General features: G+C 36.1%; 1 protein-coding gene across 1 annotated transcript in view; it reads left to right on the top strand.

Moving 5' to 3' along the window:
• LOC150087646 (tubulin alpha-1C chain-like) overlaps nucleotides 1-14,113 on the top strand; it is a 58,660-nt gene extending 44,547 nt beyond the window's left edge. Inside the window, exons 4-6 of the mRNA XM_090369177.1 lie at nucleotides 2,987-3,249; nucleotides 7,907-8,171; nucleotides 13,723-14,113. Of these exons, the coding sequence (XP_090225303.1) occupies nucleotides 2,987-3,249; nucleotides 7,907-8,171; nucleotides 13,723-14,019 (825 nt within the window). The 3' untranslated portion in view covers nucleotides 14,020-14,113. The remainder of the gene's footprint in view (nucleotides 1-2,986; nucleotides 3,250-7,906; nucleotides 8,172-13,722) is intronic.
• The last annotated feature ends 5,080 nt before the right edge of the window (nucleotides 14,114-19,193 follow it).

Raw genomic sequence — 19,193 nt, 5'->3', positions numbered from 1 at the left:
GCACATCTCCAGTCTATGGGTACCTCCCCTGAGTCCAAAGAAGCTCTCATAATTATGGCTAGGGGTTTGCATACTTCCTTTGCTGCCTCCTTTAATATAACTGGATAGATCCCATCCACCCCAGGTGCCTTTTTTATGTTTATCCTCAACAATCTCTCCTCCACTTTCCTCTCAGTTATATTTACAATACATCTCATAATACAGGAATGCCAGGAAAGCTGGCTGAGATTGCCTAGTACAATAAATAAAAAAAATACATCTCATAAGTCTTCTGACTTTTCCTGTCACTCTAGCACCTGGATAAAGGTTTGTCAAAGTTTATAAAAGCTTGTATGTGGTTAATAGTTGCATCAAGGAGAGGTTAGCAATATGGCTAATTTGTCAATTAAAATGAAGCTGCTAGTGAATTGGACTATAGTGAAATTTTAGCTGATTTTGTAAAGCTTGCAAGTTCTTATACTTGGCAGTTTTAAGTTTTGTAAATAAACTTTGGAATTTATCATTCTGCCATGGCTTTACAACTCCTAAAAATTCCATGTATTTTCTCATTTTAAATCAAAATTTTGGCAAAATAAATGAAAGTCTTCTATTGCAAGTGATGGTTAGTGCAGTGGTAAACTGGGTTTGACAACCTACAGTAGCCATTGAAGGGGGGCCCACTTTCAGCATGCTCGCTTGGATCTTGCAAGCTATAAGGCTGAGCCTGAATGAGCAGAAAAGTGTTTTTTCTTTTTTTTAAACTTGCTAATATATTTAAAAAGCACATTTTAAAGGGATTTAACTCTCAGATATAATCCACTGTATGTTGCCAAAACTACTGTAACACTAACAAATAAGTGCATTTTAGCAAATTGTAGTTGTATTGATTATTAAACACAATTCAGTAGCAGAGGTATAATAAAGCTACAGAAGGTAGGGATGTCATAATAACAATCAATATGATCATGCAGAAAGAAGTTTAGAAATTTTGAACATGAACAGGAGAAACCACAGGGCAGACCTTAGCATAACAGATTTTTTTTTATCAAAGGTCAGTTTTAAACTTTGTTTCAAGCTTGATCTTAAAATTTTGTTTTCCAATAAAACTACCCAAAGTTGCCACAGAATCACTCAAGTGGCCTTAGAATGCACATGGAGCTGCTGTCCAGTATATACACCATGTGCAGATCAACAAAAGTTCCACATCTCAGACTTACATTATAAAAGTTAATATACAGGCTATGGTCCATAATTTGTGTTCAGTTTTTCCCCTTCTCTTTATTAGAAAGCCCAAAGATTATCAGTTTGGTGCAGTTCTGTATAACCTTGAAATATATCACCCAAAGTCGGGAGTGTTCAATATCCTGTCCTAGACTTGGCTTGATAAGGCCTTACGATGGCCCCACCATCACCTTATGATTTCCTTACTGAGTGTTTTTGCACTTGACTTTTTTCTTTTTTACAAAAAAAGAAAAAAGTCAAGTGCAAATTTTTCAGTTTTATCAACAAAACAAGGCCTGTTGTCTGACATCCTCTGTGAAGCAGTTATTTTACTGCCGACCGGGCTAGCCGGGTGGGTAAAGTACCTGCCTGGCAACCCAAAGGTCGCAGGCTCGAATCCTGCCTCAGGCTTGGATTAAAGTACTGCAAAAACCATGGGAGGTGCATTATGGCCACAGATGCCGATGCGCCAACAGCTACCAAAAAAAAAAAAAAAAAAAAAGTTGTTTTACTCAGGACTGGTTAATTTCCCTCAGGTTAGTATCTATTTGATGTTTTCATTCATAGGTGATTTAATCAACCTAAACATGCATATTAGCAAAATATGTCTTCTACTATTTCATCATACTACTTGCTGCTTTAAAAGCCTGTGAAGTTTTTTTTTTTTTTTCATGCCTTTACATGACCTTATATTTTTAGGCTTTGTTTGTTATTTGGCTTTTTAGGAGCATTAGCAACTACGGCCATATTGCTCCAGGAATATGCGGTGGTCATTCCCTTGACTTTTCCGCATCCTCCGTATTTGGTGGTGATGGGTATTTTTAGGCAACCTTGGGTTTAATAAATAAAACAACTGATGTCCAATGGGTGCAATGTTTTAAAAATATCTGCAGGTGAACATGATTGAATTGGAAAATATTAGCAACTGGAATGCCAGTATTTCTCAACAAAAGATTCTTTCAAAAGTGTACCAGTTCTCATTAATTCTGACATTTAGATGTTATAATTAATTACAAATATACTTTTAACTTTTAATTGGCAATGATCATTTTGAAGTTTTCCAAAATCTTAATATTTTGGAAACCGTCTTTTGGAAGCTTAATGATTGGCATGTTGATCTTAATTTAAAAAAAAAAAAAAAAAAAAGCATATCAACTAGAACAGTATTCTGCCTCAGTGATCATACTGAAATTGTACAGAGCAACTATAGTGATAATGTATTCATTTTTGTCCATCCATATTCATTGCTGAACACACAAATTTCAACTGTGCATACCTAAGGAAGGCAATCGTTATTGCAAGATTACAGCTTGTTTCTATTTGCATGTTCAGTACAAACTCCTTTCTATGATTGCTTTTTACAGAATGGTTAAGTATATTGGATACAAAAATTATAATGGCTAAGCTGTGCAAAATTGGGGTGCACTAAATGTGAGATACCAGGAACACTGACACAGAATAGACTCAAAACATCTTAAATAATTGTAATGGGAGGACAACCATGCACCTGAACTCTGATACCATTTACATGGACCTGAATAAAAGAATGAACTTTGTATTTTAATCAAACTTAATTATGCATTATTGAAAACTTTGATATTCATGAACTGATTTTCAAGCAACTGATTCTTTTCAGTTTAAATTATGGAAATTAGTAGTGTCATTTCATGCAAGAAAGCAAGCTCATACAATTTGCTTAAGCAAGCTTTTATATATACAGCAGTAATAATAATAAAATAAGCTTTTATTCCGGCAAATAACTAATTTTTTTCCCTTCTCTATGCAGGTGTCTACTGCAGTTGTTGAGCCTTATAATTCAATCCTAACCACCCACACAACTCTTGAACATTCAGACTGTGCCTTCATGGTAGATAATGAAGCCATCTATGATATTTGCAGGCGAAATCTTGACATCGAACGGCCCATGTACACTAATCTAAACCGCTTAATTAGTCAAATAGTGTCTTCTATCACTGCCTCTTTGCGATTTGATGGTGCCCTAAATGTTGATTTGACAGAGTTCCAGACTAATTTGGTACCTTATCCCAGGTATGTTATATCGAGATTTTATGATTTTTGTTCATGGAATGAATTATCAGTTGGATATTCTTAGCTTTTAAACTGATGCTTCTCCCATTCAATACTTGAATTGAAAAATATTAACACTGAAATATTAATATCTGTTGACAAAAATAAGATTAACACATTAACCACCATGAGACACAAATCATGTCTTGGCATTTTCAGTTCGGCATGCTTTTATACTAGTATTCCATGCTACTTGCTGTTTCAAACTCTGTTTGAATCATATGGATGTTTCAAGTAGGTAACATGGGGAATGAAAATATTTTAACTTGCAGTTATGTGACACTCGCTGTGTATTTAGGCTGCTTTGCTAAACAGCCCATTAAGAAACTTAAATTTTATAAAAATATTTATACTCGACTAAATACTCAAATGATGGTTGTATTCATATGAACTTTTACGTTAGAAAATTTTAAAAATAATAATGGTGTTACCCCCAGTCAGAGTCCTTTTTAAAAGCCTTTGTCCACATATTACTCCTTGCTTAGTTTATATTTATCAAGACATGTGTAAAACAAATCCTTCACTTACTATTTTTTCAGTTTTTGTTTCGAAACAGGGCTTGCGCTGGTCACTGCATCCTATGAATATTTCACAAAGTGGATGGCATGTGGAGCTTGAATCTTGCACTACAATTATGTTGTTTTTCTTTGTAAGTTAACATAATTACTAATTATGTTACACCATGCAACTTCACTCAGTAACTGGAGAGAAATAAGTGGTATAAATATAAACAAGTTACTTGGGATGAGCAGTATGAGGTGCCTGGCATGTCTCATGAGCAGAAGTACCCAATTTTTTTTAAGCTCACCAGGCCGAATTGCAAAAAAACGACAAAAAAATCAAAAAACAAAATTGATTTTTCTGTCTTTGTCACATGAGTGGTTAAGTACACAGGTTAGGCACCATAAGACTTTCTTGTGTAGCTAATAAAATAAGAGTAGGTAGTTTGTTTATGTATAGATGTTTAGAATTTTAACTTTTTTTTTTAACTGACAAAAAAATTGCATAAAATAAATTCTGTATGTAAGATTCTACATTAGATTGGCATATCACATTTCATAGGCTGACTTCTGCTGTACAGGCAACTCTCAGTTTACGAACGTTCGATTTATGAACATTAAAATCGAACATCACAATTCATTCAAAATTTCTTAAAGTTGCCAATAGATAGAGTCCCTTATAAAACGAAATGCCAAACATATAGTGAACAAAATTGTAAGATTTAAATAAATAAACTTTTATTAAAATATGTATTTATTACAATAATCATCAGAAAATTGTTACATGATAATTATACTGAACTGTTCTTGGTTAATAAAACTAATCTAGCCAGTAAAAGCACATTGGTTTACATGCCATGCCACGTTGAACTCTGATGAAGATATTGATGATAAAAGTTGAATACATATGTATGTACAGTACATATATTATGTTAGTACTCATTTTCTTTATTTCTATTTTGTAACTCCTCTATGTTTTTAATTAAAATTTTTAATTAAAAACAATGTTTTTTTATTCTTTTTTTATTTTACATTACGTATCGTATACGATAAACCATAATTTTTTTTTTTTTGGTTAGTTGGCACATTGACTTCTGTGGCCATAATGCGCCTCCCAAGATTTTTGAACTACTCCGATCCAAGCTCGAGGCGGGATTCGAACCCACGACCTTTTGACGATAAACCATAATGCATACATACATTATAATAAAACTTATTGTATAAACCAGTGTTTCTCAAAGGGTGTGCCGCGTCACATTAGTGTGCTGCAAAATTTTCCAAGTGTGCCGCGAAATCTTAAAAAAAACTAGCATCGTTTTTATTTTAACATCATTATCCGAATATACGTACAATACCATTAATAGGCATAAAGTACACGAAGGATCTTTTTATAACGAATTGAAATTGCATTCAGGCGCCAACACTATTTGAATAAAGACCAATTATCTGTCGCCCGCAGACCACGTGAAGCGGACCGACGCAATACTGTATAAGTGCGCAGCGCCCCTGAATTACCTCAGAAAGTCAAAATACGGGATCCCGTCTGTAGTCTCTCTAGTTCTCTGGGAGTTGTACGCGTAGGCATGCGGCGTATTACGTGTTTATATGTATATAAAAATTAAGAATTCTACAAAACCGTTTTTTTGTTTATTAGAAAAAACTGAAAATGGATATACGAAAATTTTTAAATAAAAACAAAACTATTGATGTCGGCGACAGTAGTTCTGCAGCAGATACAAATATATCCATTGAAAATAGTGATAATATGAACAATACGCGCCGATGAATCTCAGCCAAAAAGATCGAAAATTAGTACAAGAAAATATAATGAAGATTACTTAAATTTTGGTTTTATGTGGACAGGGTACATAAATTGCCCCTTACCTTTATGTGTTGTATGTGGACATAAAAAAGCAAACAGTGCAATGATTCCTAGCAAGCTAAAACGCCATATGGAAAAAGTTCATCAAAATTTGATGTCTAAAGACAAAAGGTATTTTGAACGATTAATGCCAAACAAATACAAAAATTGGAAAACACAGTAAAAGTGTCTGACAAAGCACAAATTGCCTCCTATGAAGTAGAACAACTTATTGCACAAAAAGGGAAACGTTGACCGGTCCTGCTTGTCGTATAATTGTGAAATGTATGTTCGGCAAAGATGCAGAAGCTGAAATAAATAAAATTCCTCTTTCCAACGATATTATAAGTCGAAGAATAATCGATATGTCGGAAAATATAGTAGAAAATGTTCAACAAAAACTTGATGGTCAAATTTTTGCTCTGCAAATAGATGAGTCAACAGATATCAGCGGGAAAACACAATTAATGGGATTTGTTCGATTCATTAACGGAGATTTAATTATGAACCAATTTTTATTTTGTCAAGAATTGCCAGGAAGAACGACAGGAAGGGAAATATTTGATTGTGTAGATAACTTTTTTTTCGAAGAGACAAAGTTATCATGGAATTTTTGTACATGCATTTGTACAGATGGTGTTGCGTCAATGATCGGACCTGAAAAAGATTTTTTGGCGTTTGCAAAACAAAAAAAATTAAAATCTTATTTCTACACATTGCATTATTCATTGAGAAGCTTTAGTAGGCAAAACTCTCCCCACAGAATTAAGCATTGTACTAGATGACGTATAAAAATTGTTAACTATATTAAAAGCAGACCTTTAAAATCACGAATTTTTAAAGAATTATGCGACAGCATGGAATCTAACTACAATTGTTTATTACTACATAATGATATTCGTTGGCTTTCTAGAGGAAAAGTTTTAGCTCGTGTATTTGAATTGCGAGCAGAACTCTGTGCATTTTTTTAAAAATGAAATAAGTACCGCAGGAAAACAAAAGAATCGTATGAAAATACAAATATTTTATGATTGTTTTAACAATGTATTGTGGTGTGCAAAACTGGCTTACACAGAACATATATTTGCACAACTTAATATTTTAAATACTAGTTTACAAGGGCGAAACGAAAATATCTTAACGTCAACAGATAAGTTAATTGCTTTTGATAAAAAAAATTATGCTTGTGGATGAATAAACTTGATGAAAATAATTTAGCTATGTTTCCTAAGATTCCTGAACAGATGAGAAATTTTCTTGCACCAATGGTGAAAACCATTTGGATTTGCTTCAAAAGGCAACGAAAACATATTTTACATCTATTAAATCGGAAAAATATGACTGGATTCGAAATCCTTTTATTAATGATACATCAAACTGGAATCTTTGTCTTGAAGAAGAAGAGGAAGAACTGATTTCCCTTTCATCCGATCCAACATTAAAAATTAAACATTCGGATTTCATTTGGATACTTTTGGATTTCAGTCAGAGATGAATATCCAAAGTTATCTAAAAGAGCAATAAATATTTTACTCCAATTTTCTACGTCGTATTTATGTGAGTTAGGATTTTCGACTCTCACTAACATGGAAAATAAAAAATGATCAAGATTGGAAAATGTCGAAGATGACCTGCGAGTTGCTCTGTCTGAAATAAGACCTGATATAGCAGAAATAACAAAACATCGTCAATCACATATTTCACATTGACTATAATTTTTTAAATAAAAATTCATTTGATCTCCATCAAATATTTGAATAATTTAAAGCTTTGCTGAAGGCATACATATTTTCTTTTTGTAATTATTTATTTAATAATTTTTATATTTTATTTTGGTTGTACGACTTGTTTGCATAACACAGAAATGATATAAGTATAAATAAACAAAATTGTTAATATTATTTTTCATTCTATTTATTTAATTTAGAAATTTCTTCTTCTATGACTACGTAGGTGTGCTGCGAAATTTTTCTTCTTTGGAAAATGTGCCACGACAGTGAAAAGATTGAGAAACACTGGTATAAACCATTCGATGTTTAGTACATAATTTTAATGCTTTAAAATGGCTGCTAACGTATATGATACGTATCGTAAAAGCTCAAAAATGCAAGATACACATAACGAACAAACCGTATACCAAACATTTTGGAATGGAACTCATTCATAAACCGAGAGTTGCCAGTATATGATATTTATATATATATATCTTGATCCTTTTGTAAAACTGCTTCAAATGATTGCACTTTCTCTTTCCCAGAATCCATTTTCCTTTAGTGACATATGCTCCTGTCATCTCAGCTGAGAAAGCATACCACGAACAGTTAACTGTTTCCGAAATAACAAATGCTTGTTTCGAACCTGCCAACCAAATGGTGAAATGTGATCCACGCCACGGAAAATATATGGCTTGCTGCATGCTCTACAGAGGTGATGTTGTTCCCAAGGATGTAAATGCTGCTATTGCCACAATTAAGACCAAAAGAACCATCCAATTTGTAGATTGGTGCCCCACAGGTTTTAAGGTATGTATTTTTTAGCATGTTCAAATTTAACTCTTTAGAGATTTGCAGTTGAAAAGTATACGTAGTGGCATTACTGTACAGTTTCCTAAAAAGTTTAACTCTGCTTCTCATACATTCTTTCAATTAGAATAAACTTTACTAAACAAACCGAGCGTCTCTCTTTAAGTAGATTTATTTGTACCAAAGCAGAATTCATGTTATTTTGCTTTAGCACCAGAGAAACTAAGTATTAGTCATGTGGTTCAATGAAGCCCTAGGTTTTTACTGAATCAACCAACAAAATAAATTAAAAAAAAAAAAAAAAAACCTATGTGATCCCCTCATCATGTACTTATTTAATGGATCTCTGAATTGCCACTGGCCTCAATTACCAATATAGGTAATTTAACTCCAGTAATTAACAAATTGCTGGCTAAAAGAAAACTTCCTACAATCCACCCTAAACCTCTTTCCTTACTAAACATATGGCCCCTAGGTCTGGAATCATTTATGACTGAAAGTTGTCTTCATTTTACTGATCTCTCTCTCTCTCTCTCTCTCTCTCTCTCTCTCTCTCTCTCTCTCTCTCTCTCTCTCTCTCTCTCTCTCTCTCTGAGCCTTACAGACCTCGGTCAGGTCTCCTTGTGTTGAAAAATTATACTTCACAGCAACCAGCAATTGTAATTCTGTAATTTTACTGCAAACTAAAATACAATAGATAAAACTGGTAAAAACAGATGTATTTACAATAAATATGAAATGACGGTTAAAATATGACTAAAATGGAAGTTAAAATATTAAAATATAATAGTGATAAAAGTGCTAAAAACTGTAGCTTTCAGAGACGACAGACTCCTTTCTCAACAGTGTGCTTCTGTTGTACAACAACATCCTTAAATAGCAGGGCCCACGGCACTCATCACATGGTTCCACAGGAATTTCCCACCTGCGTACTGGAACCGGAAATGGCTCGGGAGCACGCCACTAAGAACCAATCATCTCATTCAAGAACGACGGCTTCAAGGAGGGGATACATACGGACACCCCTATCTCTGTTGATGGTGTTACCACTAGCCGCCCCGATGCACAGGCTCTCAAGCCATTTACGGTCCCCTGAAGCTGTGGTCATCACTCACCAGACTCATGGGTTCTGGGACCGTAAATGCCTTGAGAGCCTGCTTTTTACTTTTTATCAAAAAACTTAACTTTTTTTTGGTCTACTTTTCAGAAACTACTTCACTTGCAAGACTGCAATGGATGTGTCAGTGTCTAAACTAATAACATTTGTTTACAAACAATTGGAAACAATTTATAATGCATGCAAACCCCTAGCACCTCAGGATACTTGAGCATCCTCAATGGGGTTAATTTTTATCCATTATTTTAGGGGGGGAAGGCCATTTGATTTAAGTGCCACCCCTGATAGAACTACTCCTATTTCAATCTGCTAACTTGAAAGAAGGTGGCTGGCACTCAAAATATAGGTGCAATCTATCTGTAACTTTGTGTACAGTATGACTGAAATAAAATTTCAGTCATACTGTACACAGATTAAGAAAACAATGTTATCCACCAGTTTTCATTATATTTGTCAAAAAATGACAAAAGCACACTGTGGGTGACCACCCAGGGGTGAACCAACGTAAGCAGGGGTCGAGGTGTGGCACCCACACCACATGGAGAAATGCTGACCCCTCTGTGTTAGCAGGCAATACTAGGTGGTCGATGACTCATCAACTGGTGCAATACGACTACTTTGCTTATTGGAGGCTTGAAGTGGTCGAACCCATGTTTAGTCTCCAGAGCTAAGTTCCAATCACCCCCTTCCCCATCTCTTCCATCTTGCAGTATGACTGATGACTTTAGAGGTTATGATGAACATCATGGCGAGATCCAATTTTCCTTATTTCAAAGGTACAGCTCTAAAACGGTGTTTGCAGGCCAGCCGCTAGTTAGTACACCGGACCAAGCCTATTGGTAACTCTAGGAGGCTTCCGGATCAGCTAGTGTATAATCTTGCTACCTCTACTCTGCCAGATAGTGACTGGAGGGAGTTGGAGTAGTGTATATGCAGGGGGTATTGTCGAGGCCTCGTTATATCAAGGATCTGGACATATTCTTACCATGTGTACGCCATATCCAAAAAACCTCATTACTTAATACAACCTGTCCCCCCCCACTTTTTCTTACTATCGAAGACACCATGAATTGTCAAACTAATAGAGTAAGCTTATCTGCGAAAAGATCTAAACATCCCAAAAACTTCCGAGTTGATATCACAAATATACCTGGTCTCAATTCTAATCTCAACAACGTCCATTTCCACTGCAGTCTGCCAAACCCCATGTACTTTTTCTGAGAGAATCTCAGTTTTCAGTTGATTCAACTACTTCTCATCTCAATTACCCAAATTATTCACTGTATAATTCCTTTTGCCTCAAAGGTGGTACTTGTACATATGTCTGTTCCGATATTCCCTGTCAGAGAATTTGTAATTTGGAATCTCCTCTCTTCAATCTTCTCTGGCTTAAAAATCTCTCTACCTCATTGTGTCAAATTCATCTGTTGTCTCTACCGTTCTCCCAACTCCACTAATCACTTGGAGCTCTTTGACTTCCTCTCTTTGAGACTTGACTTTCTCCAGTCCAACTTTCCTAACAATTTTCCTCGGTGATTTCAATGTTCACAACTCCAGCTGGTTTCCGTTTTCTAGTCACACCAACCCAGCTGGTCGAGATGCTGAGGCTTTTGCAATTTCTAATGACCTTGCACAGATTGTTCATTTACCTACAAAAATACCAGACAATCCTAACCATACAGCCAACATGCTTGATCTTTTTCTCACAAACAACCCTTCTAAATACACGGCCAAAGTGAGCAGTCCTTTAAGCACCTCAGATCACAACTTGGTGATTGTTTCTTCTCCAATGGAGCCTTTATCTCATGGCTATTCCCAACCTTGTATTATTTGGCATTACAAGAATGCAAAATGGGTTGACTTGCGAGATTTCTTTTCTTCTTTTCCTTGGTCTGATTACTGTTTCAAAACTTCTGATGTCAACGTTTGCTCAGATCATGTTAGTGAAATTATTCTTGTGGGAATGGAATCCTTTATTCCACACTCCACTTTAAAATCTCGTCCTTTATCTAAACATTCGTTTTCCAATAAATATACTAAGGCTGTTCAAGAGAAGAACGTTGCATATCGTAATTGGCTTGTTCCCAATTCTTCAGTTTCATTTTCTGCCTACACCATAGCTCGCAACAATTGTAAAGCAGTTATCAATCAGTCCAAACTAGATTTTGAACAGGCTAAAAGTAGAAAACTTGCTGCTTGCCCTAATGGTAGCCGAGCATTCTGGTCTCTTGCCAAAGCTATTGGCTGCAACTTTTGCCCATCTCTACTCCCACCTCTGTCAAAACAAGATGGTTCTGTTGTCACTTCGGCCAAGGATAAAGCTAACCTGCTAGCATCCCATTTTCCTTCCAACTCACATATTAATAATCTTGGTAAAACACCTCCCACCATTTCTAGCATGCTCCATTCAATGTCTCCTGTGGTCTTCCATCAAAAGGATGTCAGAAAGATTTTTACGAATCTTGATGCTAAGAAAGCTCCAGGTCCCGATCGTATTCTCCTGTTCTTTGCCACCTTTTTTCACTTTCTTATTCTAAAGGTGTTTTTCCTTCTGTTTGGAAATTTGCTCATATCCAGTCAGTTCCTAAAAAGGGTGACAGATCCCTCCCATCCAGTCATCGTCCCATTGCAATTACTTCTACTATTTCTAAAGTAATGGAGAAATCAATTAACTGCCATTTCTTAAACCACCTAGAAACCTTCCGTCTGATCAATGATCACCAGTATGGATTCCGTCAGTGTCGATCCACTGGTGATATTCTGGCTTATGTTACTCATTTATGGACAAATTCAATGGAAAAGGTTGGTGAAACACAAGCAGTTGCTCTTGACATCTCAAAGGCTTTTGATTGTGTTTAGCATAAAGGCCTTCTAAACAAGCTTCCATCTTTTGGTTTGCGAACTGTTTTTTGTAATTAGTTACCAGTTTTCTCTCTGATCACTCACTGAGGGGTGAGGGTAGATAGCTCTCTGTCTTCTAACTTCTCCACTAATGCTGGAGTTTCCCAAGGTTCAGTTCTTTTCCCCTCTTTTCCTCTTGTATATTAATGACCTTCTTCCACTGACTGGAAATCATATCCATAGTTTTGCCGATGATAGCACATTGCATTCCACTTTCCATTTTGAGAAACCTTGCCCTGCCTAATCAGCTTCAAGTTCTCGAATATCCACTACCAATTCCTTAAATGCCGATCTCCAGGTAATTCTCCAGTGGGGCAAAGACAACTTAGTTTATTTCAATCCTTCTAAAACTCAGTCTTGTCTTATATCTTGCAAAAAGGATTCTTCTGCTCCTATGCTTATCTTTGGTGACACTCCGATTTCTAGGCAAAATGATATATCTCTTTTGGGGATTACTATCACTTCTAATCTCTCTTGGCACAAGCACATTACAAATATTGCTCCTTCTGCATCTAAAAAAACTTGGTTTTCTCTTTTGCTCTTGGCATTACTTTTCTTCCAAACAGCTGTTCACTCTGTACAAATCACAAATCCACCCTACCATGGAATATTGTTCCCACATCTGAGGCAGTGCCCCCAAAACCTCTCTCAGGCTTCTTGATTCCATTCAGAAGAGGGCAGTTAGGTTAATTAATGACTCATCTCTAACAGAGTCTCTCCATTCGCTGTCTCGTAGACGTACTGTTTCTGCTGCATGCCTTTTCTACAAATACTTCCACGGGCACCGTTCTTCTGAATTGGCTTCTATAAGTCCTGCTCTCTCTTTCAAAACAGTCCGAACACGTGCCGCCACCAGCCAACATCCATTTACTGTCCAACTTCCAGTCTAATGTCAACAAATATCTTCTTTCATCTTCTCAATCTCCGATCACGGTACTAAGTACTATAGGTTCCAATACCGCTCATGTTTGGAGTTTTCATAAAAAAAAAAAAAATCCCATTGCTAGTCAAAGATTTATGTGGATTTATGCAAAAAAGAAAGCATGTGAATGCCACAACTGATCAGTGATCAATCATTAGCAAATATTTTTGTCCAAAACAAAATGCACATAGTCCAAAGTCCAAAGCATGTATCATATTTGGACAATTAAGCAACTAGTTAATGCGAAATTGGTATATAAAGTAAGGAAATATTATTTTATTTTTGAATTAGTTGTAAGCAAAATTATTTGCAATGTAAAATTTTTTTTAAAATTTAAATTGAATTCTTATAATATAAAAATATTTGTTACCAGTTTTTTTCTGCTTATTCATTCATTACTTTGCGAGAGAGAGAGAGATGGATGGAGAAGACTGGAATTCCAAATAACTAACTTCCAGCATATAAACTGCACAGTTGTATCTTTTCAATACACTGAAGTAATAACTAATTACATGCATGTCAATTGATTATACTGTTAGTGCTCTTTTGAACATGAATGTTTCCACCGTTCTTACTCCAAAAGTAATTTATGGTTCTTTATCTTTTTGCAGGTAGGAATTAATTATCAACCACCAACAGTTGTCCCAGGTGGTGATTTAGCCAAAGTTCCTCGTGCTGTTTGTATGCTTTCTAACACAACTGCCATTGCTGAAGCATGGGCACGTCTAGACCATAAGTTTGATCTCATGTATGCCAAACGGGCTTTCGTTCACTGGTACGTAGGAGAGGGCATGGAAGAAGGAGAATTCTCAGAGGCTCGAGAAGATTTAGCTGCTTTGGAAAAAGATTATGAAGAAGTTGGGATGGAGTCCTCTGATGGTCTCGATGATGAGGGAGATGAATACTAAACCACTTATCTCACAGAAGGCAATACTGTTGCTGAGCAATATCCAAGACTACATTTTTTAAAAATGTACTCTTGAAATAAAGATAATGACAAGCCATTGTGTTGCTTCACTTATTTTGAATATTAACAGAACTTAATCTGTGCTGTTGGAACCTTTTACACAACCTTCATATATTTTTGTATTTCTTACAAGATTAAGTTGTAAGCAGAAAGTAAACATACAACTATCAAACGTGACTTTGACAGTTGTTTCCTTTGCAGGTTACTTCCCTTAAGAGAACTATCAAATGATCAGACCATCCAGGAAAGAAAGGGAAGAGAGACAATGTCATAATAAAGGGTTCTCATATGACATTATCTCCCTTACTTTTCTTTCCTAGACATTGATCACAAAGAAGGGTAGTGCATGCGATGAAGAGACCAGCAGAAGTTCTGGAATGTGATGCTGTTACCAATGGAAATGGTTGTGGTGTAATAGTGCATCGACTGGTAGTTACCTCTTAAGCATACACGTTTTTATATAAGGGGTTTATTTTTTAATTACAGATGTGACCAAAAAAAAAAAAAAAAAAAATCACATAAATTACACACACCTTCCTCAAAACAGTCTTTCTAAACGAATACGCCAGTCTTGGCATCCCTGCTTTTTTGGAGAGATAGGCTGAATTGCTGCATTGTGTTTTCAGTGGTGTTCTCCACCTTTAATTCTTTGTCTTTAAGGGAAGTTTTCAGTTTTGGAAACAAGAAGTCACATGGGCCAGGTCTAGTGAAGAGGGAGAGTGAGGTATCACTAGAATGTTTTTCTGAGTCAAACTCTTGAATCAGTAGGGCTGCACAAGCAGATTACCTGCTTGTAGCTTATGGCTGTAATCAAAAGAAGATGGGTCGTCATCTTTAAAAATATTGTGGTACCACACAAAAATCTTGGTAGACTGCAAAATGGGAAAGGGATCTGTGACTTGTTACAAATTAGCAATTGAGTTTAAGAAGAAAACAGCTACCTGAAAAGCAATGTATTCTGCAAATATATATATCATACTACTTTGTATATCCAATTTAACTACTTTAACTTGTTAAAAGAAATATTCATTATCACTTCACAGATAACTGCCATCAATTTCTAAAACTATTACAAAAATATTATTAATATAATTGTTAATACTACTCCTATTATAAAGGAGCCAAGGTGCTGAATTTTTAATTCCTACCATTATTATAAAATCTAAGCAAGAAAAAAAAATTGTAATAAAATCCAGTCTCATGGCAGTAACTGTCTACAATGTGACAATTTGCAATTCTTGTTAGAGAAGTACTATTTATTTCTAGTGGCAACTTTGCACTTCACTTCCCATATAATTTAAGAGACATGTATGTGGTTATGCTAAAGAATGAACACAAGAAAGCTTTAAAACCCAGGAAAAACAACCTCAGTTCATATAGTAGATAAGGTCAGTGCAACATGCTGGAGATCCTTTTAGAATCTGTGTAATTTGGTAGACAATGATCATGCAATGGAAAAGACAATAGTAGTAGTAGTGGCATGCGATGCAAGAAAGCAAATGTATGAGCTTATGCAGCATCAGCCAAAAAAAAAAAAAAAAAACACACCATTCCCTCCAAATGCCTGTCCAGTTCCTCCTTAAATTTATTCAACCTATCAACTTCCACAACGACAGATGGAAGTTTGTTCCAGCAATTAACTACCCGCTGGCTAAAGGCAAATTTCCGCACATCTATTCTACATCTGTCTTTTCTTAATTTGAATTTATGCCCCCTTAGGTTCGTAATCTGAACAAGTGGAAGGATCCCATCAGAATTCAGCGTGCTCAACCCATTCAAGGCCTTATACACCTCAATCAGATCACCGTGCAGGTGCCTAGTCTCCAGCCACTGCAATTTGCAGAACTTAAGCCTCTCTTGGTAAGAGGATCCCTTCATTCCCCTCACCAATCTTGTTGCCCTTCTCTGTACACGCTCAAGTAAATCTACATCCTTCCTAAAATGAGGCCTCCAGACCTGTACGCAGTACTCAAGGCGTGGCCTGACCATTGCCTTATACAGAGGGATAATCACCTCCTTTTCCCTGCTAGCAAAATTCCTATATATCATTGACAAAACCCCATGACCTGCCCTGGCAGCCTGTCTGCATTGCTCAGAAAACTTCATATCTGCCTGCACAATTATTTCCAGGTCTTTTTCATTTTCTACCACCTTAAGTGTAGTACCACACAGTTGGTACGTTTCTCTGGGGTTACTTCTACCCATATGCAGTACTTTGCATTTGTCAAGGTTAAACTTCAGTTGCCACTTCTTAGCCCATCTGCCCAAATTATCCAGATCCTGTTGCAGTAGCACACTGCCATTACTGTCATTAAAAACCCTGCCAACCTTTGTATCATCTGCAAACTTCGACATTAAGCCTGATATACCTTCATCAATATCATTGATAAATATACAAAACAACAGTGGACCTAACACCGAACCCTGTGGGACTCCAGTAATAACATTAGTCCAAGAAGAGCAGCACCCATTGATTACCACCCTCTGTCTTCTCGCACTTAACCATCCTTTTATCCATTGTAGCAACTTACCCTTAATACCATTCTGCTCCAATTTGTACAATAGTCTTCCATGCGCAACAGTGTCAAAAGCTTTCCTGAACAGAAAACAGAAGCAGACTGTTAATCCCTTCAATCACACAGGTGAGCCTTTCAGCACAACTCCTTGCATTGACACCAGATTCCCTAGCTCTACGTCACTTCCTTTTGAAAATCTTGCCAACCAAGCAGGTGCCATGTTTCAAGTGCAGTTGGAGAATGGTTTCTAATGGCTGATATTTTCATTATTCACTGAAAGCATATTAATGAATTTCTTGAGGATAACTATAACCAGCTTCCATAGTCCAGAAAGAAAAAAGGAGACATGTGGAAATGTTCTGTATTTATGTACTGCAGCAGTTTCAATGGTTTATTTATCTCCTTAGTATTAGTAGTGGAAAATGATGTAAGAAAGCAAGCTTATACAGTATCAGCCGAAATAAAAAATACCTTTCCTGTTTCATCTATCCATCCCCTCAAACAGTCTATTCTTCCTTGAATTTATTCAAGCTGCCTACTTCCACATTAGATGGCAGTTTTTTCCAGCAATCAATCACCAGCCGGCTAAATGCAAACTTTTGCACATCTATTCTGCAACCATCCTTTCTCAATTTGAATTTAGGCATGTGCATTGTCTGAGTAAGAGGAAGAATCCCATCAGAATTGAGCCTGCTCAAACAATTCAAGGCCTTATACACCTCAATGAGATTAGCTCGCAGGTGCTTAGTCTCCAGATGCTGCATATTGCAGAACTTAAACCTTTCATGGTAAGAGCACACCTTTGTTCTCTTCACCAATCTTGTCCTCTGTACTCACTCCAGCAGCAATATATCCTTCCTGAAATTAGGCCTCCAGACCTGTACACAGTATTCAAAGTATGGCCTGACCATTGCCTTATACAAAGGGATAATCACCACCTTTTCCCTGCTAGCAAAATTCATGTATATCATTGACAAGACCCCATGACCTGCTCTGGCAGTCTGTCTGCGCTGCTCAGAAAACTTCATATCTGACTGCACGATTACCCCCAGGTCTCTCTTTCATTCTCCACTACCCTGAGTGTAGTACCACACAGCTGGTACATTTCTCTGGGGTTACTGCTACCCATATGCAGTACTTTGCATTTGTCAATGTTAAACTTCAGCCAATCTGCCCAACTTTTCTAGATCCTGTTGCAGTAGTATACTGTCATTAACAACCCTGCCAACCTTTGTGTCATCTGCAAACTTCGACATTACACCTTCATCGATATCATTGATAAATATACAAAACAACAATGGGTTCAACATCAGACCCTGGGGGACTCTACTAATAACATTGGTCCACAAAGCACAGTGTCCATTGATAACCACTCTGTTGTCTCCCACTCAACCATCCCTATATATACAGCAGTGAATTGCCCTTAATGCCATACTGCTCTAATCTGTACAGTAGTCTTCTATGTGCAGCAGTATCAAAAACTTTCCTGAAATCCAAGTATATGATATCAAAATTATTTTTTCCATCCAGTTCCTTTGTGACCACATCATAGCATCCAATCAAATTGGTCAGACAAGTTTTTTTAGTTTGTTTGGCCTTTTCTCTGTTTTGCTAGTCTGTGTATATTTCTATATTAATGCTTAGATATGAAAAAACAGCATATACTGTAAGCTTAGTTTGGCTTTTTAGATTTTTACTTAATGCACAAAGAGCAGAGAACTCAGCTCATCAAAATGCAATATAAGCCAAGTTCATTAGCAACTATTATACACAAAGGATGCTGAATATATCATTGCACATGGCAAATTTTATATTTTGACTTAAAAAAGGTCTCAAATGCTCATTACACCAATTTATGTAATATGCAGGATTCCACAAACTGACTTGTTTGTGACAAGTTAAAAATCAAAACTAACAAGCAAAAAAATAATAATAAATATTTTATTTTATTTAATAAAATGAAACGAATTCCATTAATACTCTCTTTGATTTCTTCAGAGATGCCAAATATGAGGCATACAATACTGACATATTTGACTGTCAGGACACAGACAAATAATTAAAATGGTTGTTGTTATAAGGTTTTAGGCATATCAGCACCTCGGGTCATATATCAGGTCAATTTGCTGTTTGCTGGACAAAAAAAACCTAAGTTTCCAGGAGGAAAAACTATGCTACCCTCACCTGAGACCAATTAACTCAGCCATGGTGTGAAAAAAAAGGCCCATAAAAATTACTTGCACATTGACAGAATTCAAACTCTGGTCTTTTCCACCCAGCATGGGAGGATGGCAATTATAGCAATTGTGCTACCCACAAGGGCTAATTATAATGGAACGTTTTTTTGGTTGTTTTGTTTCATTTCAATTGTATACATATATGCTTATAATCGTTTATCTATTTATTAAATAAGGGACAATATTTTGTGTTTTATATGTTTTATCATGGTGGACAAGTTTGTGCTAAGCAATTATAATGGCATATAGTTTCTCTTGCACAGGAAATGTTTGGCAAGTAGAAATTTTATATGACTGCTGAACTGAGTCAACATTTGACTCCTGGTAATATATATATCTATATTCAAACAGTTAATACAAAA

The sequence above is a fragment of the Mastigoproctus giganteus genome, chromosome 3, assembly GCF_048544385.1.
Source record: "Mastigoproctus giganteus isolate SK-2022 chromosome 3, ASM4854438v1, whole genome shotgun sequence".
Taxonomy (NCBI): Eukaryota; Metazoa; Arthropoda; class Arachnida; order Uropygi; family Thelyphonidae; genus Mastigoproctus; species Mastigoproctus giganteus.
The sequence above is the reverse complement of the archived record's forward strand: the minus strand, read 5'-3'. Positions and strand labels throughout refer to the sequence as shown.